Source organism: Puntigrus tetrazona, chromosome 22, assembly GCF_018831695.1.
Source record: "Puntigrus tetrazona isolate hp1 chromosome 22, ASM1883169v1, whole genome shotgun sequence".
Lineage (NCBI taxonomy): Eukaryota > Metazoa > Chordata > Actinopteri > Cypriniformes > Cyprinidae > Puntigrus > Puntigrus tetrazona.
Genome location: NC_056720.1, coordinates 11,029,407 through 11,054,729, shown reverse-complemented (window position 1 = coordinate 11,054,729; position 25,323 = coordinate 11,029,407). Strand labels below are relative to the sequence as shown.

General features: G+C 38.6%; 2 protein-coding genes across 6 annotated transcripts in view; both read left to right on the top strand.

Annotated features, from left to right (window-relative positions):
• ell (elongation factor RNA polymerase II) overlaps positions 1-23,008 on the top strand; it is a 29,350-nt gene extending 6,342 nt beyond the window's left edge. Inside the window, exons 2-12 of one of the 3 annotated variants that reach the window (XM_043223274.1) lie at positions 6,042-6,086; positions 11,156-11,277; positions 13,263-13,426; positions 14,222-14,463; positions 14,861-14,988; positions 16,847-16,937; positions 17,242-17,791; positions 18,761-18,827; positions 18,969-19,140; positions 20,563-20,607; positions 22,678-23,008. In XM_043223274.1, coding sequence (XP_043079209.1) covers positions 6,042-6,086; positions 11,156-11,277; positions 13,263-13,426; positions 14,222-14,463; positions 14,861-14,988; positions 16,847-16,937; positions 17,242-17,791; positions 18,761-18,827; positions 18,969-19,140; positions 20,563-20,607; positions 22,678-22,740 — 1,689 coding nt within the window. In that variant the 3' untranslated portion in view covers positions 22,741-23,008. Of the gene's footprint in view, positions 1-6,041; positions 6,087-11,155; positions 11,278-13,262; positions 13,427-14,221; positions 14,464-14,860; positions 14,989-16,846; positions 16,938-17,241; positions 17,792-18,760; positions 18,828-18,968; positions 19,141-20,562; positions 20,608-20,706 lie in introns of all 3 variants that reach the window. The other 2 variants (XM_043223273.1, XM_043223275.1) reach the window with 2 other exon arrangements.
• LOC122327734 (CUGBP Elav-like family member 5) overlaps positions 1-25,323 on the top strand; it is a 1,183,696-nt gene that overhangs the window by 596,093 nt on the left and 562,280 nt on the right. The gene's annotated exons all lie outside the window — the stretch shown is intronic.

Here is a 25,323-nt window from a genome sequence, read left to right as displayed (position 1 = left end):
ATCAAATCGAAAAGTAGATAGAAAAGTATCTAAAGTGGGTCGTGTCTCACGTGTTCATTCTGCAGTTAAGTGCGTAGATTTGTAGTGTTTCTTTACGACGTCACGTCGCCATCTAATGGCCTGGCATGCAAAGTGCTGCTTTTTTGATGTTATTGTCTGAATATAAAACTTTGTTTCATACATTGCTGTCATGTAAACGCTCTTAATATTGATCATTAAAGTCTAAAATAACATCATTCATAAATATCCTGCTTACTAGCAGCAGTTTATTTTGGCCTTCACACCACTTTTGGTTCGAGGTCAGAATTTCCATATCCGTGCATATCTGGCGTTGTCCAAAATTAGCGGCAGCGCTCGGCCTAGCTGTGCGCCGTGATCCGCTGGGGTTCCGGCTGCGAGTGTTGGTCCGCAGCCACGCTCTGTCCCAAGGTTAGCGCTGTGGAACGTTCTGGGCTCGCGTCCCAGTGAATAGTGACATGTCAGCAGCCCATTCAAACGAACAGGCTGAGGGTTGCACTCTTTTTAGGGCTGTAGAGAGAGACCGGCTCGGCTTGATGCCTGCGTTTTTATATACCGCTTCTGTTGAGATCTGACGTAGATCGTCGGGTTTATCTCTTAAACTTGGGGAGATAAAAAGAACTACGGGCCTGAACATGTCACAGTGTGTTAATAAATTGTATTGTACAGTACTAGCTAACGTGGCTGTTCTACAACTTCATAAACTCTTTGCTGAAATCGTCACCGATTGGTTTATAATGGACCTTTTTCAGGGTAGGCACCGTATTTAATTTTTGGCAGTGCCGTCAACAGACCCTGGCTCCAGGCCATCGGATCATCCTTGTAGTCGATTCCTGAAGTAATAAATCCTTCAGCCTTCGCAGCCAGCCCTAATTATCCTCCGTTGCAGTTCGTATGAACCTAAACTGACGTTCTTGTAAACCTATATGTGTGTGTGTGTGTGTGTGTGTGTGTGTGTGTGTAGAATATACAGCTAAGTTAATATTTCCTGTGTCCTGTCTTCTGTGAACGTACAGATGCCGGTAATTACCGTAGCATTGGATTTTGATGTACGCAGCCTTTGCCTGCAGTGTAATGTCTCCCATTATGTGTGCCTATCTCAGTCGCAGATGGAATCAAAAGGATGATTTATTCATTTCCTGACGTGAGCCAGAACCCCGTGGACCGAACGCAGTGCATCGCCGCATCTGTACAGTTTGAAACGAGCCTTGATAACGTGCTGCTGTAGTCTTGCAGTTTCAGCTCTGATAGGATGAGATCGTGACCACTTTTTTTTTTTTTTTGTGTGTGTGTGTAAGTCATGTTGAATTAAGAATTTTGCTCTCATCTCAGCAAGAACATTCATAAGCTGAATTGTGCAGATGCTATTCTTATACATGTAAATATTCTTCTGATTTAAAATGACGGGGTTTTTTTAAGCTTATTTGAAAGCTTGAAGCATACAATGTAGTAAGACATTACACAAATGTTTAGGTCGCAATGGCCAACATATAGAAGTTTTGCTATTTTTATTAAAGTCTGTAAACACTTTTTGGAAACAAGTTATAATTGAGTGATTTAATATAATTTTGTGGGTTTTTATTTATTTTATTTTTTTATATATGAACAACTTTTAAAGTAATAGGCATTATAAAATAGAGATGAACTGTAACTATATACTGATGTATATCATCCTTTTATTTTTATGTTTCTTATTTCCCACTTATGAAGTTGTGGTTACGATCCGGTCGTATTCAAGTCATTTAATGTTGGAAAGAATAAAATGAAGCATCCCATTGGTCGACAATCATATAAACATTTACTCCTCTATGCATGGAGTTTGCTGACAGTTCTTGAATTGCAGTCAAATAAATTTTTTTCACTGCTTATAAAACACACAGTATGCTTCGACTGATTGTTCATATCTAGCCTATAAAGACACTTCTCTACTTTTACGACAAGACAAAGCGATATCGTTGTTAGCATTGATGGCTGTCCCCTCCTCCATATTTAAAGTTTCTGGCCCGCTCAACTCGGAAACCTTATCAAAATTATTTCTGAATGGTAAATCCACGTCCAATTTCTGATGATGTGCTTATGATGAGGGTGTTTTTGTTTTTTTGTTTTTTTCTCCCCATTGTTTTAATTATACTTTGCTTAACTTTTTATAATGCACATCTTATTTTTTTTGTTATAGAAGAAACCAATTCATGAATATTTTGACATTTACGGCCTAGTGCCGATAGAAATAATTAGTTCTTTCAGTTTGTAGAAATATTTTCATCCTTTTTATTTTCGTATAAACATATGGCATGATATTGTTATAAACGGTGGCATAAACCATGGACATTGTTAATTGCAATGTATTATTTTCAATAATTTCAAAGAAATGACAATTATGATTTTTGCCATGATCGTGCAGCCGTCAGAGAGGCACGCAGTTATTTTTGCTGAATGGTTAAATACGCAGGCGCGTGTGTGTGTGTGTGTGTGTGTGTGTGTGTGTCTTAATGCCCACCTTTTGAAGAATCCTCGTGGACTTAAGTGAAAGCAAACAGCTGGGAAAGAGTCTTAAAGTGACAGCGGTCTAATACTTCTGCTCTTTGTTTGTCATTCATGTTAATCGAACAAAAAGAGAGAAGCTCTCGCTGCTTCCGACTAAATCACTTGTGCAACTTTAATATAAAGTACTCAATTTCACATAGTAATACAGAATATGCAGCTTTTTTTTATACATTTGATTGCTTTATGCAATATGTAGCATTCATTTGTTCTACTATAAAATATATAATTTGACCCGTTAATGTAACTTTTTTTTTTTTTTTTTTTTTTTTTTTTTTTTTCTCATACTGACTTTAACAACCGCTTGAACCATAAACGTTAATTGTGTAGCAGCGATGCTAGTCTTCACAAACCCAACTAAGTGTGAAAAACGGGTGTTATCTGATTGGCTGACATCTTAAAAATGCTGCTAACGCTTTACAGTAAGGTGTCATGTGTTAACATGAACAGTGCATTTTATTACAGTACGTGTTCATCCGTTAACGTTAATAAAAACACAGTCATTCATTGGTGGTTCATGTTAGCTCACGGTACACTAGCTAATGTTAACAAACTTGAGTAACTCGAGGAATGTAGTTAATTCTTAGTTCACGTTAACTAATGAAGCTTATTGTAAAGTATAACCGAAATCTTTACTGTCGCTCCAAAACCTCTCCAGTCCCCCCCGCTGGTACCGTCTTCCTCTTTTCTTTTAGTTTCCTTTTTTTCTCCCCGCAACGTCATTATCTGAGGAAGGAAGTGCGACACGTTTTGTTTACACTCGGTGGTTTGAGAAACACTTCCAAGAAACAAGTCCTCGGTGACCGGTACGACCAACCAGACCTTTCTCCGTCTCCAAATCATCCAGCCAGAAGGTTTTCAGCTCGCTAATTAGCGCCGAAGAGCCTCGTTTGAGATTCTGCCGTTCGATTGGCCGATCGAGCGGAGCACCGCAAACGGTCTTTTCCGGCAGCGACATTAATGTAATAAGTGGCTCGCGCTCGGATTGATCCGTCAGCCCAGGAGGCTCCGAGCTTGTTTACTGAAATTGCTTTGATGTCTATGAATACTAGTCTGTGAAAGATGCATTATTTAGTCTGAAGTGGGTCGTAGGTGGCGCGATGGCTTTAGACAATGACGGCCGGAGCGCAACCTTTTTATATTCAAGTAGTCTGCGCTGGAGAGCATGCAGTCGACGTAGTTCACTCTTGGACGTAATTACTCCAGAACTCTATATAAATGTCACGGACTAGACTTTACCGAGTGCCACGGGTCTGATTTGTTAGCTTTTTTGTTTTGCTGCTTTTTTTTTCCATTTTTCTTGGCACGTTCTCCAGTCTTTTGAGAACCTGCTGCTGCTGCTCTTGCCTGATCTAAAGCTCTTTATATTGGGAAACAGACCACATGGCTCAAGCAGGGAATTACTCGTAAAGCGTTCTCTTATTGCACTTGTACGTCCTGTGTTTGACATCTGAAGCACAAGACGTGGTTTCAGCAGTGCGTTGTGCCGCTTCTTTTCTCGTGTTGATCAAACAGCCTTCGTGTTTATTGGTGCTTGATCCCTTCTTGAAGCATCTGAGAGCGTCTTGTAAATTTAAACGGCGTCGACTAATGGAAATGCCAATGCTTGTTAACTTGAAATGCATAAAACACAAATTCGGTTATGATTCTTGGGTGTATAATTTATTTATTTTTCCTTAAACTTGCTTGATGTCTAGAAAGTTTTTTTTTTTTATTATTACATTTTTAAACTCCTACGCGTTACCCTGACTTTACAAATACAGTAAATAAGTAATTTAATCAATGTAAATACAATGCAGTTTTAACTCTTTCTTAGGGATGCACCGATACCGATACCGGTATCTGGTATCGGCCTCGATACCACATTTTCTAAAGTACTCGGCTCGTTAAAAGTCCCCCGATACCGGGGACCGATACCACAGTCTGAGAATTGTCTATGTTTGAGCGGCGTGTAGGTTAATCACAGGCCCCGCCCCAGACCCCGCCCCAGCTCAGAGCGGGTAGAAGGCGAGGCGAAACATGTCAGCCGTGTGGAACTATTTCAAAGTAAATGAAGGCGACAAAACAAAGGCGGACTGCAAATTGTGCTCAGCGAAATTGTCCAGAGGAGGCTCAAAAGGTAGCGCATTTAACAATTATCGAGTACATTGCACTCTCGGAGTAGAAAATGTGGGATTCCTGCGTCTCCTTCATGTTCTGGAGCCGCCGCTACATGACTGACACGGAGCTGCCTAAACTACACGACTCCGTGAAAAAACATATCCACAGCCTACTGCAAACCTCCTCTGCGTTTAGTTTCACCACGGATATTTGGACAAGCAGTGTTAGCCCGTGTCGCTAATTAGCCTAACCTCCCAGTGGATAGACGAGAGTTTCACGCCGCAACGAGCCATATTACATGCGAAACAATTCCGCGGCTCGCACACCAGCCAGGCTATAGCGCATGTGTTTGAGGAAATGCTCCAGACATGGGGTATACCTAAAACATCAGTACATGTTGTACATGTACATATATTAATTCCTACCTCAGTTGCACTGACTGCCACAGTTCTATGTTGGTGGATGTTGTTAGTTTATTCAAATATTGTGCACTAAATAGCAAAGATGTTTATTAATGCCCCTTGTGTTGTCCAAAGCGGCAGAGTTTACAACAAACTGAAAAAAATACTTGAGTTGCACTGTCACTGTTTACATTTTGACAATTATTTATTCTGTAATATGTTGCATACAACATGCTTTTCATTTTAAATAAATGTTCTTAATTTCAAACTAGTCCCTTTTTTTTTTTTTGTTAAATTATATGACTAAAGCTGTTACCTGTAAATTTAAATCATGTTTTTATTAAGTACTCGGTATCGGTATCGGCGAGTACTGAAATGCAAGTACTCGTACTCGTTTTCCAAAAAAGTGGTATCGGTGCATCCCTACTCTTTCTATTATTATATTACCTAAGAAAATTTAATAGAAAAGAGCAACAGTAAATAAAAATCAATGTCATTTAAAGATCCTGCCATTTTAATTGCGTTTAGTATTTAAATGCTTACATTTTTATTCAATTAATAGTGTTTTAATGATAAAATATTCCCGTTTTCTAACTAGTATCGAGGTGCGGTAACTTTCATTTTAATATAAAAAAACGAGCATGTAGTAATTGCATTGCTTCTAAAAAAATTTTTACATAATGTAGTTACTGTATGTCAATTCTTAAGTTATGTAAAATAATTTTAAATTGATTTAATAAACTGTAATATTTTAATGACTCAAGTAGAACATATATTTGTATTACTTAGTAAACCATTAATGTAATTACGTTATATAGTATTTTACATTAATGTTCTGAGTAAAACCATGATACTTTAATGGTGTATAAATTTTGCAATTACATTATTCATATAAAAAAATATTTTTAAAGTGGATATACTGAAGTAAGTTTGGATGTGAATGTTTTGGTTTCTGATGATGATTTTTTTTTTTGTGCGCAGGGCCTGACTGCTAAACCACTAATAGGATTCACAGGAAACCAAGGGGTGAGTATGCAACTTTATATTTAAACAAATTGTTTTGCAACTGTGAACCACTTGAAACATTTATGTCCCGTCATGGAGCCGCAGGCCTTGCGTGAACCCGGGACTCTCCCCGGTTCTTGTAAAGCGTCCTGCTCGTGTACGTACTGAGAAGGCACTGATGACTTCAGATGACTTCCTGCTACAGTCATCCATCGCAGTTACCACAATATCCTCTGCTCAGTGTTGCAAAATTAGCAACGAGTCACGGGCGGCCTTCAGTATGGATCCGCAGTGTGCTTTTCTCATTTTCTTGGCCGTAGAAGACAGAAAGTGTCTTAAGGTTGTAGTCTGTAGCTGTGAACGCATGCTGGCGTCGGGCATTTCCTCCTCCTGTTGAGATCAGAACCCACAGGCTGCTCTTTTTTTTTTTTTTCTTGTTTTGGTTTTCGATGCGCTCGAGCTCACCTCAGACTCGAGTGAACAGCCCAGTAAATGTTCATGTTGCTGTTATCTGCATCTCATGTTGAAGAATGTGGTCTGTCTGCCTCGGAGCCATTTAAACTACTTCTTCTCCTGCATCTTATGTAAACATGCAGAAACACGACTGCAATTGTTACAAGCGTCCAAATAAAACCACCGTTTTAGCAAGTAAAGCGACACATCTTTCATTCACTCACCTCATGTCTTTCAAAACGGCTTTTGTTTTTTTTTTGGTAGAACAGACATTGGGCAGATACCCACCTGGGAAAAGTTCTGACAAATACTAGTGAAGCGGTTCTTTTCATGTTTCAGCTTAAAATGGTAATTGATGGTAATTTTTTTTTTTTTTTTTTTTTCCCAACCATTTTAGTTCTATACTATTAGCTATAATATATATTAGTTCTATACTAACCATAACAATTTGAATTTGTATTTTTTTTTTTTTTTTTTTTTTTGAATTTGCAATTGTTTAATATAAAATATTGGTAAAGTATTGGTTGTCAGCTATTATTATTATTATTATTATTATTATTATTATTATTACAATAACAATTATACAATACTATTTAATAATAATGTATTTAATTATGCATTGTTTATCAGCTGATGCTGTAAGAAGAATAATTTAGTTTTATTTCGTTTATTTAGCATAATATATCAGTAGTGTCAGTTCAGATGATATACTACTACTAATATTTTGAAGATGATTGTAACTGTAAAAGTTAAACAGTTTTGCAACTTTATAGTAGATATAGGAATATTTGTATATGTAATATTTGCCTTATCGATTATTGACTATCATAAATTTATCTATTGTCCATAACGTTGGTGTTTCCCAGCTGATTTGCATAGTTATTAAAAAAAGGCACCGTTAAAAATATTAATTGCATGAGTGGTACTAGCAGTACATTATAACTAAATTATTTAAAAGATCAATTTGATGTATATTTAGTAAACTATCATAATTTTACACAATAAAAAAATAATAATTGCCATATCAGTTATTGTTCAGGACAGTAAAATAATTCAGTGTCGGCTATAAATGTGATCAGCCAATAGCTGCACTGAGCTTCAATACATAAACTGTAGTACTAAATGATTCCTGCATCATCATACTACTCCACTGTTTCTTATCCTCAGCTGTCTGAGATTCCTCTGAGTTCTTTGAACTAGTGGTCAAGAGAGATATATCACCAAGCCCAAGATCTCGACTGTCGTTTAGCATTTTTCAAATATCGGCATCCGCCAATAAATCTTAAATGCTAGCTGGAGACACGTGGTTGCTTGCTTGTTTTAATTTTTATTTAATATTAAATGTGTAAAATAAATTTTATATTTGAATCCATTTTCAGATTATTTCAGGTTTCTTGAATATTAAAGTAAATGGTTAAATGGGCCTGAAGCGATCAGCACCAGCCTTGTCGGTCGACCGCTATCTTCAACCAAAGCGTCTTTGGAAGAGCTTGATGGGTAGGATGGCAGTGTATTTGCTCTGACTCATCAGAAACCGCTCCGCTGCGTCACTCGAGATAAAACCGTTTGTCTAAAGTGACTAAAGCTGGTTTTCTCCGTTGCTCTATCGGAGCGTTTGTGGCATATTGTGAGCGGACGGACAGAAACCATAATGCTCGTTTGGCTGCAGCTAAACAGAACGTGTGCAGAGACGATGGGCTCTACGCACGTTTGTCCTGCGGGCCCGTCAGCATTGGTAACCAATCGGCTGGCTTGAAATTTGCACAGATGCAACGTTTGACCTTTGTCCAAAGGGCAGGTGCATCTGTGAACGTTACGTGGACGGCCTGGTCTGTCTGAATGAGGAAGGGAGGACCAGAGAAGACTCCAGTGAAGTCACACTCTTGCTCTGGAGATGAAACAAGGTTGTACCTCCTTTTTTTTTTTAAGCAGCACTGTTTAGAAGTTGCTACTTTTATCAGCAGAGTGATTTCTGAAGGATCGCGTAACTTGAAAGGCTGAGGTAATGATGCTGAAAATATCACAAATTTAAATTATTTTAAAATGTATTAAAATAAAATGCATGCATTTAATTTGCAACAGTTTAACGATATTGCTGATTTAAAAGCTTTTTGTTAATTAAATAAATACAGCCTTTGAGTATTAAAATACTTACCCCATATTTTTGAGCAGCAGTGTAAATTTAATAAATCTACTGAACCTAAATATTACTCTCTTTACTGCTTTTAAAAAAATAATAATTGCAGCATCTGTGAACATGAGACTTGAGTATAGGCAAGGCAAGTTTATTTATATAGCACATTTCATACACAATGGTAATTCAAAGTGCTTTACAAGAGAGGAAATAAAATAATTACAAGATTTAAATAACAATAAAAGAAATTTAAAAAAATTTAATTTAAAGCAAAAAGAGATTGATTTAAAACAGTTTAAAATAAAAGCAAAAAATACTTGCCTTCGAAAAATTTAAAAATTATTTAAAAACTTAAACCATTTGTTTAATGTATAAATCTATAATGTATTTTCTGAGTGTAAAGACAATTGTAATACATTTAGCAATATTACTGTTTTTACTACATTTTGTATCAAATACAAACAACAAAATTGGTGAACAAAATTTTTTAAATAAATTTGTAATGCATTTTTTTTTTTAAAGCTTATCTGCATAGGGTGAGAATAGCCTGGGAATTAAGTTTTAAGATTTTTGTCTATTCTCTCAAATCATCAGTTTTTTTTCTTCTTCCCCCAGTGGATTGAGGCAGTAGTTGTAGTCTCTGTAATCCACTCCATGCTGAAGTTACTAGCTCTGACTGTTCCTCGCACTAAAGTGCGTCATGTTTTTTTTGGGGCTTTGACGCAAGCTCTTCCTTCGAGAGCGTTTCCTCTCTTCTGTGGGTTTTTTTCTCTTCACTCAGTGCAGACATCTCAAAACTGAAGTTAGGGGCTCCATCATGCTTTCTGAGCAAAGAAATAATGAATTGGGTTTTTTTTGTTGTTGTTTTTTTTGCTATGACATTAAAACACAACCAAATAAAGGGCGTAAATGGTAATCTAAATCATGGTTGTGCGTGGCGGAGCGGGGCCTGAGCCAGCCCCAGTGAAGCGCTGAGCCTCGGACACGGCCTGTTATTTATAGTTGGCCACCTGCAGGCCACACACGTGTGAGGAGCCTTGGGTAAATAGAGCCAGACGTCAGACTGTCTGTCCCGCTGCAGGATCCTCCAGAGCTTCACCTGTGTGTGTGTGTGTGTGTGTGTGTGTGTGTGTATACACTGTATGTATGTATGAGAGATTGTTGTCATTGTGATCGTTACGCATTTGTGATCATATACAGTTTAAATTATGTATAATGTAAGTTATCAAATATGGATGACACTCGATGACATCTTGTGTAATTATATCATTGATAAACATAGCATTTAAGTTTTATTTATTATAATTTGTCACTCTTTAATGTCGGTTATAGTATGTTATACTTTGTTGTAGTAGTAGTGTAAATTATCAATAAATTGAGAACGGAGCATGACAATTTGGTAATGTTTGTTTTAATTTGACATGTCATTTTTAAATAAATCACAATCATGCTTGAGGAAAAAGTCAGAATTATGTAAATGTAAAATGAGTGACGTAATGGAGCAATTGCGTGTAATTATGTAATGCACTTTAAAATGAGTATATCCTCAGTCATCACTGTAATAGTTAAAGGTATGTTTTATCAGTGTAGGAGTTTAAGGAGATTTGCTGCTGCTTGCATAATGTGTAGAGTTCAGGAGCTCACACATCTATACGAGTTCACACTTCTCTTGTTGCTGCTTGGGATGCAGTGAATATTTTATTTTTTCATTTATTTAACAAGGCTGACAGAGTTGCGAGTCTCAGGAAAGTGCTGTAAATGATTGCAGTGCTTGCAGCACTCTCTGTGTGTGTGTGTGTGTGTGTGTGTGTGTGTGTGTGCGCGTGACAGCTGCTGTTGATGGCTGTAATCTGGCTCATGTCGGCGAGCCTGAGCGGCGTTTGTTTGCTGCCTTCTCAGGTGTGCTGCTGAAACACCGGTGTACCTGCTGCAGGAGCCGGACGGCTGCACATTAAGGAGATTACAGAAGGCCCCTGAGGGCCACAGGACGCTCTTGTCTTAAGTGGTGAAGTGCAGCTCTTTTAAAACGCGATGCATTTGTAGTTTGGTCGGTGTAGAAAAACTCATCTGACTGAAGTGAGGCTCACGGATGACGTGCCATCGACCGCCATCTCTAACCAGTTTAGAAAAGTTGTTACTTTTTAGGAGATTTGTTTTAATTCATTGTTAATATTTTGAAATTCTAATAGTACAATATCAACTGGAATTACTTAATTTAGTAAATATTTTCTGTGTGTTGTTTATATATATATATATATATATATATATATATATATATATATATATATATATATATATATATATATATATATATATATACACCCAATTTTATTTCTAATTTTTGCTTTTTGTATTCAATTTGTATTTTTAATTTTTTTTATTTCTTCTTAAAAATGCAGGTAAATGTTGTGTAAGCCTGTGCTAAGGAGCTGTTTTTAACAGACGGTCCTCTCTTGTCTGTCTCGGTGCTTATTTTGGCTGTTCTTCTATTCTGTGTCAACAGAAAATCTCAATACCGCAGTCAGAGAATCCAAATGAGCTGCGAACGTTTACGTTCTACCTGTCCAATGTGGGGAAGGACAATCCCCAGGGCAGCTTCGACTGCATTCAGCAGTATATTACAAGGTAAGAAGGAAAAAATGAAAGCGCATGATGCCTTTAGACAGACTGACGACCGTCTCAAGCTACTGTAACGACTTCTGCACGAGCGTGTTTGTATTTGCGAAGGAGATATTGCCATGAAAACAGTCGATCCGACGTCGGAGTGTTAAAAAGTCTTTGTGATTGCGTCCGTGGCATCGTTACGAGCGCCATCTGTTCCTTTCTCCGTTCCCACTACTGGACGAACACCAGAACAGAGAGAATAAATTGAATTTGGCCAATTGTCCAACCAAATGAGGAAGAAGCGAAGAAATCCAAATGCAGGCTCGGCGTTAATGTCTTCGAATGTTTGCGAGATGAGCGAAGGGTCGGCGGAAGTTCAGTGTTTCCTCATGAACCTCAATACTGCAGTGAGATGAAAGACACCGTCTTATGGCGTCGAAGCTAGAAAACGTGACGTGTTTCTGGTGAATTGGCCTTTTGTTGCAGATCTGCGTTAACGTTTCACTGGCTTTCTCGCATAGTTAGGCCGACTTTTTCTTCAGTCTGTTGCGCTTCGTAATTCGCCAATTTGTCATTTAGCTGACTCTTGCACCTAATGAGAGTACACTTATTACAGCAGGGGCCGTCTGGGGTTAAGTGCTCGGCTTGGAGGAAGATGATCGCACTTATTTATTTATTTGAATTTAAAGAAATGAAGGGGGGAAAAGGCCATTACAAGTGACAACGAAAAAGCACTTTCAGTATCTGGTAGTGCTAAGTATCGAAAGCTTACAGACAATCATAGTTCTGGGATTTTCCTTTATCGGCATCATTGCCGTTTGATTGTTACTGATGAGATGGAAGACTCTGGTCGCTTTAATAGACTGCTTTCACTCTGATGCACAGATCTATTTCTACACATCCGATGTTAATGCAACTGACCGTTTACGTCAATTTCATATCATAAAAGTAGATGCAAGTGCATTTGACTGCCCGCAAGCTTCAGGACAAACAAAGACACAGCGCATTAGGGCTGGCCGATATGACCCAAATCTGATCACTATACTAGAAGTCATTTTAGTTCAAAGTAACGCTATATATCACAATATGGTCATATCATATATGAAAGCTCATTTGCATTTTTTTTTTTATTATTTTTTTCCGCAGGACTGTTTGAATAGAGAGCTTAAAAGAACATTTTATTTTAGATATAAATATTTTGAAACATTAGAAACGTTTTATGCATCCTAAAGTATTTGTTTCCTAACATGAATTTTGTTTTTATTTAAAATTAAAATTGTATTAATTTAAAACACATTTTTTAATGCACAATTTATATTTTTGAAAGCATTTTTTTAAGTTAAAAATACAAAAATAATTTAAATTTGTAGGTATCATTAGTTGACCTTACAAACCAAAGGTAAATATATAAAAGCACACACATGTTTGTTACTAATGATCCATTAGTGCTCTGTTTGTTTTTGTTTTGTTAGATTTTTACTGATCAGCGCACCCTAAATATTTTTATGTAATCAAGGTTTTCTTCATTTGTTAGACGTCAGTAAATTACACATTCTATTCCAGTCATCCTTACGAAGACGATTTGTCTCCAGCGCCGCCACTACAAACTCACCAGCTTCCACAAAGCATTTCAGGACAATTACTGTCAGAATTCAGATTGTTGGAAGACAACAAGGCTATTATGCCGGTCCTGTGATTTTTTTGTGGGGGTTTTTTTATTCTTTTTTTAATAACACGTAGTTATTTAGCTCCAAGAAACACGACTGGTGGGCTTCCTGTTCGACTAGTTCAGAAAACCGACTTGTCCGTGTTGCGGATTGCAGTCGTTTTGCACAGGCATGGTGGGAAAAACACTAAGAAACGTCTCTAGAGGTGCTGAACTCCTAGAGGACGCCCGTCCCACCACCTGGGCTGTAAATGAACCGCGGCATTTGAAAGCGGATAACTGTTGAAGGTGGTGTAGTCTGTTTCATTGGGAGTGTCTGACAGCCTTGGTCTCTATCCAGTGAAGGGAGCATACAGCTGGACTGCCTGGGAGGGATCCAGGACAAAATCACGGTGTGCGCCACGGACGACTCCTACCAGAAAGCCAGGCAAAGCATGGCTCAGGCCGAGGAGGAAACCCGCAGCCGCGGAGCCATCGTCATCAAGCCCGGCGGGAGATACGTGGGTAGGTTTGAGCGGAAGAAGCTCGCTTTGGCCGTCATCTGGTCAAAATCTGATCTGTTTACACCGTAGTGCGCATAGACGGGTGCAAGGGGGCGATTAGAGCACATGTCTGGAGCTGCAGCGGGCTACATAATTCATGAAGCTGTCTGTTTCCGGTGCTCGCTGATAGTGTACAGAGAACTCCGTCCTTACCAAACACTAGCATTTTTACAAAGACGTTTAGTGAGCTAAATAGATGGGCTGAATACCTTCCCGCTGATCACCACAGGGGCTGTGCAGAACAAAAAGTGGCCCAAATAAGTGTTTTTCCTTTTAAAACTGAGTAATATTGTAATATAATGTATATATATTGAGTAATTTAATACTATTTATAATTGTATACATTTGAAATAACTTTATAATTAGTGTTAAATGTAGACATTTTATTTTGCATCAATAATAATTAAAAAATTATATATATTACACACCATTTTATTTTATATATATATATATATATATATATTACATACTATTTTATTTTATATATATATATACAATATATATATATTATATATATATATATTGCACACTATTTTATTTTATTTTTTTTTATTTATATATATATATATATATAAAAAAAATAATAAAATAATAATAAAAAAAAAAAATATATATATATATATATATATATATATATATATATATATATATATATATATATATATATATATATATATATATATATATATATTATTTTTTTTTTTTTTTTTTTTTTTTTTTATTATTATTATTATTATTTTTGTTTTTTTTTCTCCAGGTAAACGTGTACAAATCCGGAAACCGATAATGGGTGTTTCGGATGTGGCACCTTCGCGGCGGACTTCACGGCCGGTCATCATCTCTAGCAGTCAGAAGAAGAGCCCGCCTCGGCCGCTGAGGGAACGGCTGGTGCATTTACTGGCCCTCAAACCCTACCGCAAAGCCGAACTCCTGGTGCGGCTCACCAAGGACGGCCTGTCTCCTCAGGACAAGGAGACGCTGGACAGCCTCCTGCAACAGGTACAGAAGCAGCGCTAATAATACCGTTATAACAGATGCACACGCGATATACATACAGCGCGAGTATCCTGTTATGAGCATAGCCAGAGAAACAAAGAAGCTAAGTTATGGTTTTGGTTTATGACTCATTTAGTTTGTCTGACCCATTCGAAGTCATGTTTTTGAACTCTACTTAGACATAATAGCTCAGCCTAGACACATTTGTCATTCCGTACACAAACAAGCTCAGGCCTCAGTAAAGCCGGAGCATGTAACACACAGGCTGTCAGCACGCCGTTGTCGTGTTGTTTGTTTTTCTGCACTGGTGTTGAAAGGCAACGCTTGTTCTTTTATTTTTAGAAAGCCTATGACTTAAGCCTCTTGTTTTATTTTGCTGTGTTTTTCTGGTCGGGTGTAGGTGGCTAACCTGAATAGTAAGGACAACACCTTCACATTGAAGGATTGTTTGTTTAAGGAAGTTCAGAAGGACTGGCCTGGTTACACTGAGGTGGACCAGCAGATTCTAAAGAAGAGAATTCTTGTACGGTAAGCTTCACATTTACATTCAGTTTATTCTTCTATTTTTGGAGTTATTATTATTATTATTATTATTATTATTATTATTATTATTATTATTATTTATTATTGTTGAACTTGTATAATTAAGTTCAGAATTAGAATGTATAATTTTTAATTATCTAAAAATGTAATTTATACATTTTGTTTTCAGTGATTTTAAAATTATTTGCAATTTATTTTGAGTACCACTACTTGGGTATGAATACTTTTTATTTTTCAATTTCTGTAACTGCTAAGTTTTAATTAAGTGATTATTTTATTTTGACTCCTATACCTGACTGGATTTCTATATTTTTAAAATTTTTATTTTTTTGGATTTCTACCCCAATTTGTTTTTTTTTTCCCTTTGTATCGACTTATTAACAAAAAATAGAAAAATTGTTTTAAATCCCACCCCTAATGTAATTGTTTTTGTTATTTTTGGCTCCAACTCCAAATGTATTTATATATGTACATCACTGGTCTCAAACTCAATTCCTGGAGGGCCACAGCTCTGCACGATTTAGGCCCTCCAGGAATTGAGTTCGAGACCACTGCTGTACATTATGTATTAAGTTTAAGCCTCTTACAATGAAATGTTAAATTATCTTGAGAGAGATGTATATATGCGTGTGTGTGTGTGTGAATGAAATTATAGCACATTTTAAATCAAATATTTCCATATTAGTTTTATCAAATAAAAGTGAATTGCACCAATTTTGTGTTCTAAAGGTATGGTATGTTATACACCAGTATACACGCTTCTATGGAATATTAATTTTCAAAAAATGTAATTTGACTGTTCGTCCCCTTTCTTTTAGTAGTGTTTTGCTTAACAAAATTTAAGCAGTTTAATGCTGGTATATCTACCAGTTGGTCACGATACTTCCAAGAACCTATATTTGCCCAATGTTGTATGTTCACCCTTCTTTTCATTGGCTCTATATGGAAAAGCCTGGGTTCCCATGAACTCTGGCGGCGGAAGACTTGTCCCCTGCAAGCTAAATTTAGAGAGGCCGTGCTGTGAGCTAGACTAGCGAGAACATGGTGTTGTGATATCCGTTCAAAACAAAATGGCAATATTTGCCAGAAACGAACCCAACACCCAGGTGGAACACACTCCACACGCTTGCACTTTGAAACCCGCTTATCAGCTGACGGGGCCTTTTACGTCCGCACACCCCCCTCCCTCTCGCTCGCACCCACCCACTTTCCCATCTGGTCGCGGACGCCAGGCTGTCACGTAAGAGCCGTGGCTGTGCGTTCGGGAGGGTAGTGATGCAACCTTATTCCAGCACATGCTGATCCATGTGTGTGGGTGGCACGGGTCCAAGGTCCAGCCGTGCATGGGCACACACAGTTCGACGACAAATCATGCCTCCTACTCTCAGGCATAGTCCCCCATCGGTTTACCCTCGACCGAGGCGGGGCCTGCTATTGGGATGCATTGGCTCGTGTCATACTGCCCCCTGTTGACATACAAACCTCAAACAGCATTATAAGCTTATGTTTGATGGCTTTAAAGTTGGTCAGTCTGCCAAAAACAAAGTTCTGTCATCACCCACATTGATCCAAACCTATACGAGTTTCTTTTCTCTGCTGAAGTCAGAAAAGATGACATTTTGAAGAATGTGATTAGACAGTTGAAGGTAGCCATAGTAATTTATACCACTTGACAAATTTGTACGCATTTGTGCTTGACCCATTTCGGTGTGTATCGTTTTGTTATATCGAACAATCTTAAAGCCAGTTTATTTCTTTTTATACAATAATGCAAATTCCAAGACGGAGTTCACCCAAAAATGAAAATTCTGTCCGTTTCATGTCTGTCTTTCGTTCTCTGCAGAAAACTGTGTAAGCCTCAGAGCAGTGGCCCTGTGTCTGGGGAGAGTCCGGTCAGCCCGCACAAAGAGCCAGCCAGCAGCTCGCCCTCTCAGGTCAGACTTTTAGACCAATCAAAAGTGGTTATGATGGATCTGCTAAGGTTGAGAAAATATTTGAGGGCTAATCCTTTTCTGCTTCGACATTTCTTAATCTTTCATCAAAACACTCCGCCCACTCTTCCGTAGTAACATCATTTTAGTGTGCAATTTTCATTAGTGCATGTTATTCTGAAGTCTTTATCTTTGACCAAAATATGATTAAATTCCTCTGCCTATAAAATGCTGTAATTTAATCGCTTTTTAATATGACCGTTTAAACGTCCCAGTTTTATGAAAAATCATTGCTCGCATTCAACAGAAACGACCTGCAGAGTTCATCGATCCCCTGGCCAATAAGAAACCCAGGATATCGCATCTAGCCAGCAAGTCTACGGGGCTCATCAATGGCAAACTGAGCTCGTCCAATGGGAAAGACTCTTCTAGTTCTCAATCAGCAGAGACGTCGTCGAGCTCCCACTTCCCTCCTTTGGAGATCCCCAGACCCTTCGACCCTCTTTCGGACGTCAGCAACGACTCCAACGGCCGAGACTGTGAAAGTCAGGAGGCGGCGGTGGCGGAGAGACTGAGTCAGCCCCCGTCGTTCGCCCCTCGCTCCACAACGCAAGAGGAAGGCCTGAGCTCCACGTCCCCGGCCCACAGCAGCCTGGACGGGTCTCAGACCCAGAGCACTCAACCCTCCTTGCATGGCAAGTCGAAGAAGAAGTCCAAGAAACACAAGGACAAAGACAAGTCCAAGGAGAAAGATAGGGACAGAGAGCGGGACATGAAGAAGGAGAGGAGGGTTGAAGAAGACCGTGGCTTGGATCAGAGGAAACCCTGTGACATCACGACGAGCGATAGGAGCCCAGGTACAGATCGGTTTCTCTGAATCATTTATGAGGTCAAGGGTTATGAGGTCAGAAAGTACCTCAGCGTTGAACGGATGAACTTTTGTCTAGATTGCATCTGCGATGGAAGAGTTTTAGTAAGCAAGTAAATGTAAAAGTAAATAACCAGTTTAGTTAAATAGTTATTCAAGCAGCCCTCCAATATTTAGTCACATTTAGGAAATTCATTAGCTGTTAATCATTCAAGCAACTACTTGAATAGTCCAACAACGGACAGCCCACCCTGCCAATGAGTCAAATAGTAGCACTCTTAAGCTGCTTCTAAAACAACGCTGATTGTCCATAGTGCTCACATGCTCAGTAGATGTTACTGTGATTGGCTACAATGATCATCGCTGCTCATTCTTCAATAAGCTCTCTCACGAGAGCATTTGAAATGGACGATTGGTTCAGTACTGTTACCAAAATCTGTACTTATGACGACACATAAGCAACAAGTCGATGGTCTGACCTTCTATCAACTTGTATGACTACTAACTATTGTGTTAGTGAGGTAGAATCGTTAAATAAGCATTCAGACAACCTTCCAACTATTTGACTAGTAGTCCAGCAGTTGACACGCTTGGTTTGTGAGATCACATTAGATCAATAGTCACTTAGGCAGCTCACCAACCAGGTGATTTGTTAGTTCAACAGCTGACCTGGGCGTTTGGACCACTGGTAGTCCAACCGTTGGCAGATAATTAGGTTGTGTAGTAATTTTAGACAGCCTACCAACCAGTGGATTATTAGTTTAGCAGCTGACCTAGTCAGCCAGTGTGGTTGACTAGTTAAAACAACCCAGCAACTTTTCGGTTTTAGTTTCGAGAAACCTCTTCAGCGTGTTTCTAGCAGGTTTTTTTTCTCTCCGGTATAATTCTGAACTGACGTCACTGTCCTTGTCTGCAGGAACAAACTCTGTCCTTGAATTCACCTTATATTCCTTTTCAGGTCTGAACGGAACGTGCAACAGCTCCAGTATTCCTGCATCTTCGTCGGAGACGGCAGACTATTTATTGTAAGCGCCTCTTTGCACATCACACATCGCTTTTACCTTTTGCGTCAGGTTTGTTAGGAATAAGTGCGTTACGTAACTGAAAGAAAATAACATTAAACTTTTATGATGGTGATTGTTATTTTCGCTTGGTTTCCTCAATAGAAAGTACACAGTGATAAGCTCGCAAGAGCAACGTCAGACTTACAAAAACGACTTCAACGCGGAGTACAGCGAGTACCGGGGCCTCCACTCGCGGATAGAGGGCATCACCCGACAGTTCACTATACTCGACTCTGAGCTCAAACAACTCCAGCAAGGCACAGACAAGTATAAGGTATCTTCACGCTGAAAATGCAGTGCTTCAATCCATGCGTATGATTACAACTTCCTTATTTTTTATTAATATGCTGTTGGCCCCCGTCTGGTCCCAGTAGTTGTCTTTCTCCGGAATATGAGAAATTAATAAGTGTAGTTGACTCGCCCCGAGTCCTAGTCTTTTTCTCATCTTGATGAATTGGAAAACGTTACTATGTGAGAGGTAAGAGAAGGAAAAACAATCTAGTCTTGGAGTGTAATGAAATAAACAACACTATCAACTGACTGATTAGAGGCAATAATGTTAAATAACTGGAGCAGAATGACGCAAGGATCATTTATTTCTCCTACGCAGAGTTATAATGGTTTATAGGGCTCTGTAATAGGGATGGTCCTCTGGCTTGGGGCCAGTGGGAGAGTTCAGGGTCAGCTGACAGAACGGACACCTTTTATATTATAGCTGTAAAACGGTGTTGCCAGATCTTGTTAGAAAGAAGTAACAACATGGTCTTACACCATTATAAACAAAGCTGGAGTCAGTAACGGACTACAATATAACAAAGTGCATGACAAAATATGTAGTTTATATATGTATTTATGTTTATATATGTATATGTATTTGTTAATATTTATTTCCTCATAATTACATGAGGAAATGTAACTTGATGACTTTTGACCTTAATCTTTTATCACGTTGATTTTAAAGGGGTCATATGATGATGCTAAAAAGAACATTATTTTGTGTACTTGGTGAAATGCAATGTTTACGCACTTTGAGGGGCAAAATACGCATTTTCCACATACTGTACATTTTTGTTCCACCTCTAAACCCTGCTTTGCAAAATGGGCTTTTGATCCAGTGGGCTGTGATTGGCTGAATACCGAAAACACTAACGGCTTGTAACACTTCAAAGAGAAAGGAACATTTGAAATCGCATCATATGACCCCTTTAAATAGGATAATATTGTATCATGCCCAAACTGGAGTTAATAGGAACTGCATAATATAATGAGATATACATGTGTGATGTGTGTGTATATATATATTGTGTGTATATATGTAATAGTCATTGGGGCCAATGGACATCTTGGGTAAAAATTCTTGCTTAACTGAAGCCAGCAGAAATAACTTTCTTTTATTTAGAATTTGAGTTATATGTATAATTTAAAATGTGCTTTCAATTACCATTTAGCACATTTTACAGCGTTTAAAGGCATTCAACAAACGTTATCCAAGTGTAACATTACTCATGACACTGCTTGATATGATTTGAGAAGGTAAATTTATCCTAAAGCTTTCCTTAAACCTGTATCGCTGAACACAATTTGAAGTTATCGCAAAAATATCAGCATGTATTGGATCTGATCGCACGAAGTATAAAGTATAAATACTGTTCAAGCAGGAACTTCACTGTTAAGGATCTGTTTGTTCTTTTCACAGACAATCCACAATCAGATACTTGAAGAGTATCGCAAAATAAAAAAGGTAAGCTGACCGTCTCTTCCACGTATTTTGTTGTTGCTACTTAACATCCAAATTATATCAAGCCTGAAACACTGATCACATTCTGTTTTGTCCTCGCAGACTAATCCAAACTATAGCCAAGAGAAGAACCGCTGTGAATACCTACACAACAAACTGGCACATATAAAAAAACTCATAGCAGAATACGATCAACAGCATCTGCAAAACTGGCACTAATAAGATTTTTTTTTTTTTTTTTTTTTTTTGCAATTTTTCTGTCTCTTTTGAGAGAGAGAATCTCTGGATTACTGTTTTGTTTTTTTGGCTTGCTCTAAAAATAAGTTGCTCTAATGTAAAATGCCACGAAACTGATTTTTTTTTTTTGTTTTGTTTGTTTGTTTTTCCCCCCATAGTGGGCCAAGTGCTCTAGTGAGGACAATGCAGACCCATGAATTTATTTTTTTTTTTTTTTGGTGGGACTCTGGACATGGGGCGTACTCGGCTATGATTACCTGTGTAGCCTAATGCATTATGGGATTGGTTGCCAGATTCCTTTCCATCTCGCAAATCTCAAAGTGTGAAAGGAAAAAACTGTTCTTTTTGGAGATCTTTTCCGAATGGGGATAACCAACACCCCGTTCCCGGAATCTCATAGTTTAAGGTCTAGAAAAAAAATGTAATGGATATTTTTTTCTGTATGTACTAAAATGGAAGGTCCTATATATTTTATTTCCTTTTATATTTATTTTCGTCTTCCATAGGGATACATCAGTCCGATTATGATTTCTCACTCCTCAGAGTGCTAAACATCTCGTCCCATCCCTTTGGTCTTTCTTTCTTTAATCAGTCAGTATTTTATGCAAAAGCTGCCTTGGATTTTGAGAGATCCCTAATGCAGTACACCTTTCCCCCGTTTTCTTTTTTTAGAGTGCTGTAGTGTCTGAAATAGCACTATTTGGCTCCTTATTTTGTGCAATGCGCTAGACCACGTGCAATGGACATGAATCGGATGCCTATGGGAAGGAGATGACCATCTGTTTAGAGGCTTTGATGGTATCAGTATTAATGGTAGAGCTCCATACGGATGAACTTACCATTCCAGAAGTGAGGGAGCGCTTTCGCGTTGGCACATTTTTACAATATTTTACGCTTTTAACCGAAAAAAAATGGCTTTATCACAACCCCGAATCATGAATTAGTTGCGGTTGTACGAAAAACGCGGGCGAATCTTGTAAAATTGTGCCTCGGGTATCTACAGTAACCCAGTATTGCTAGTTACGAGTGTAACGGTAACATATCACGTTCGCGGCCAAACTTTCTCGGTATTCTTCCAGAAAATGGCGATTGTATCCCTTTAACGGCCTTGAGGGGCTGGTTGGTGAAGACGACGCAAAAACGGTAGAAACGCAACCTTGGCTCACTGTCTGAACCCTTTAGCAATTCAATGCTTGCTTGAATACTGAGTATTTGTGTGTGGGGGGTCGACCATTTCTGACAGTGTTTTCGTTACGAGATGACTGTTAAATTCCACTGAGGCATCTCTCGTCGCGGAGGATCCATTACAAACCTCTGACGTGCTCCTCACGTTACCTGTGGACGCTCGACCACAAGTTGCTCATCTGTCGGGTCCTGTTGAAGCATCGGTTGTACTTCTGATATCTGAACTCTTTTATGTTTAAATATTAAAATTCAGCACTTTGCTCAGCTACTTGCTGTTACTCTTACCTGGGTTTTGTTGCAAGGAGACACTTGCCTTGTCTGTCTGTGTATGCATGCTTTCTGACTGTTGAAGACACACACAAGGGTTAAGGCCAGTGTTTACAGCGGACTTGCACTGCTGTTAAATATTCAAAAGACAAATATTAATCAAATTTGCCCTGAAGGTTTTTTTTTTTTTTTTGTTTTTTTGGTTCAGTGTTTCAATTTAAGGAGCGGAATTGCAAAAATTTCAATAAACTCCAATTTGTTCTTAAGATTTAACTGAAAATAATCCTCAATCGCAAATTTGCCACGTTGAAACGCAATGAATTTATTTAAAAAAATTTCAACACTGATCATGATCTGCTTTTTGGTCTTTTGTGTTACCTGCAGAAACGGTCTGAAAATGATGCACAAATTCAACGACGAATACGAATGACGTTTGTTTGGATTTGAAACCGCTACGATACGTTGAAATGAGGACGAGACAACTGGGGTTGGGATGTGCCAAATGACCTGTTGTATAGGTTTTGGATCGGATGAAATATGTTGCTGTTTTAGCAAAAAAAAAAAAAAAAATTTAAAAAAAGGAAATTAAAGGGAGTGGGAGGAGCTTTGGGACGAAGGCTTGATGTCAATGCTAAAACCCAAAGCACGCTTTTTGAAACAACAAGGGACTGGGACTGAAATTTATCTTGGTATTTCAATAAAATTCTTGGAAAAACCTGTTTTATTCTGTTTTGTTTCTTTACCTTGTTTGCTCTTTTTGCTGTTAATGAACACAGCACTGATTTTGCAAGCACAGAAACGCTTCTAAAGAGGCATATGTTTCTACACAAGCGGTTTAATGCAGCTTAAAGGTGGCATAAATGCATTTACATGGCAAGTGCACCTTTTATACAGTGATTTGATTGGGGCTGAGGTGGGTCAGAGCAGGCATAATTTAGTCTGGCTTTTATGCAGCATTGTGTCTCTACACCGTATTAAGCAGGCACAGAGCAGCCTTGTGCAAGTGTACACTGCGAAGGTGGCGCAAATGTGCATCTGCAGTGGCGTTTGCGCCACAATTACACCTTAATACAGTAATTTGATGCTAGGGGCAGAGGTGGGTCAGAACCAGCATAATTTAGCCTGTCTTTACACGGAATTTTGAGCAGGCACCGAGCAGCCAAACAATACGGAGAAGCTACAGAAGTGACACTTACACGGATTAAGAGCTGCTCGTATGCGACGTGAAGGCATTTACACATTTTGATATATTAACTGGGTCTGAGCAGGCGTATTTCGGTCTGTCTTTGAGGCGGCGTTGCATCTTTCCACAGAATTGAAAGCAGGCATAGAGTAGCCTTGGCTGTGTAAAGAAGCCTCTACTGTCAAATTTGCATCGCAAAGATGACAGAAGCTGCTGATCTAGACTTAAAGTATCTTTGCACAAACCCTTTAGTGCTGGTAAGAGGTGGCATACTGTGAAACTCGTATAGTTTAGCCTGGCTTTTATGCGCCATTGTATCTTTAAACTCGACATTGAGCAGGAACAGAGCAGCCTTAACTCATCCGTGTGAAGATGCCTCGATTTAGTCCAGCTTTGCAAACAGCAGCTTTGAGCGCTAGATGGCACCATAGGTTTTGTTTTTGCGTCCCTTACTTCCAGTGGGACGTTTATCTGGGTGAACAGGACTCTCTGTCTGTTCCTACATATCATAACCTGTGCTCTGCTCACCCCAGTGGCTTCTCGTGCCTTATTTGGTCCTCGCGCTTTATAAACACGCCCGTGACAGCCCCCAAACTCGAGCGGGAGACGCGTTAGGACGTCATGTGCGAAATCCTCCGCCGGCCTCGCAGCGCTTAGTTTGGCTTCACGCCGCTACGCTGGCCTCAATTTCAGGGGAGCTCGAGGAGAGTCAGCGAGTTCAGTCTGGCGCCGCGCCAGGCTCCCGTTCCTGCCTCGTTCACGTCTATCCCTGTCCTCGTTCGTCCCGTTACGACACACCGAGCCCCCTGACAGTTGGAAGACGCCCTCAAGATTTAAGGCTTTCCTTCCTGTTTGCTTAGGCCCGCAAATTGCGCTCTCGGTGTCCGCGTTTACGCTTACGCTCCCCTCGCTAGTCTGGTTGGGGTGGGTTTGTTATTCACGTTTAGGTGAACGTAGAACAACACGTTTTGCGGGTGTCCACACAGATATCATGATATGCTGAATGATGTGCCTGGAGCTGATAAGTAAGCCAGTCTGAATCTGAAAGGTGCATTTAATAGCCTACTTTTATAAACAAGTCACATTATATAGAAATTGAATTTACAAAAGTTCAGTTTTCAGTGTCGAGCAGAGTTTGATTTATTTAGTGAAATACTCATTTAGTCGAGATAAAAACAATTATGTGAAATAATTTGAGAAGCGTTTCCAGGTGTGTTATAATTTTAGCATCGCAAATGAATCCCGATATTAAGATTAATGCATTTTAAAAGAAACTTTATGTAGTTTTATTTTAGTTTTTTTTTTTTTTTTTTAGTTTTAGTAGTTCTATTGTTGTTGGATATTCTTTAATTAATTTACTTTTTTAATTTAGTTACTTTATTATAAAGAGTGCAGCTGGTTCTCCTTTAAAATACAAATGTTATTCTCTCCTTCCAGTGTTTTTTTATTAATAATAAGTAAAAATATTGGTTCTTTGGTTTGCTGAAAATATAAATATTAAATGGAAAAACAAATAACTAAGTGAAAAAATAAACGGCAACGTCAACAAAATACACTGACAATCGCTATAAAAGACTTTTATGTGTCATCTTTATTATCCTGTCACGTTTCTTTAGACTTCAGCTAGAAGGAAACTGACATTTCAGTAGTGGCAAAAAAATTCAGAAAACAAAATAAAGTCGTCTAAACGCTGGTTTAGTGCCCTTTTAGAATGAAACAGCTGCTTATTGTTATGACCGTGTGCTTTTTTTTTAAACATATCTTAACCTAAAACACATGCCACGACTGTACAGCTCACAGATACAAGAAATAAACACAAGAAATAAAACTACTGTTAATAGAAAACC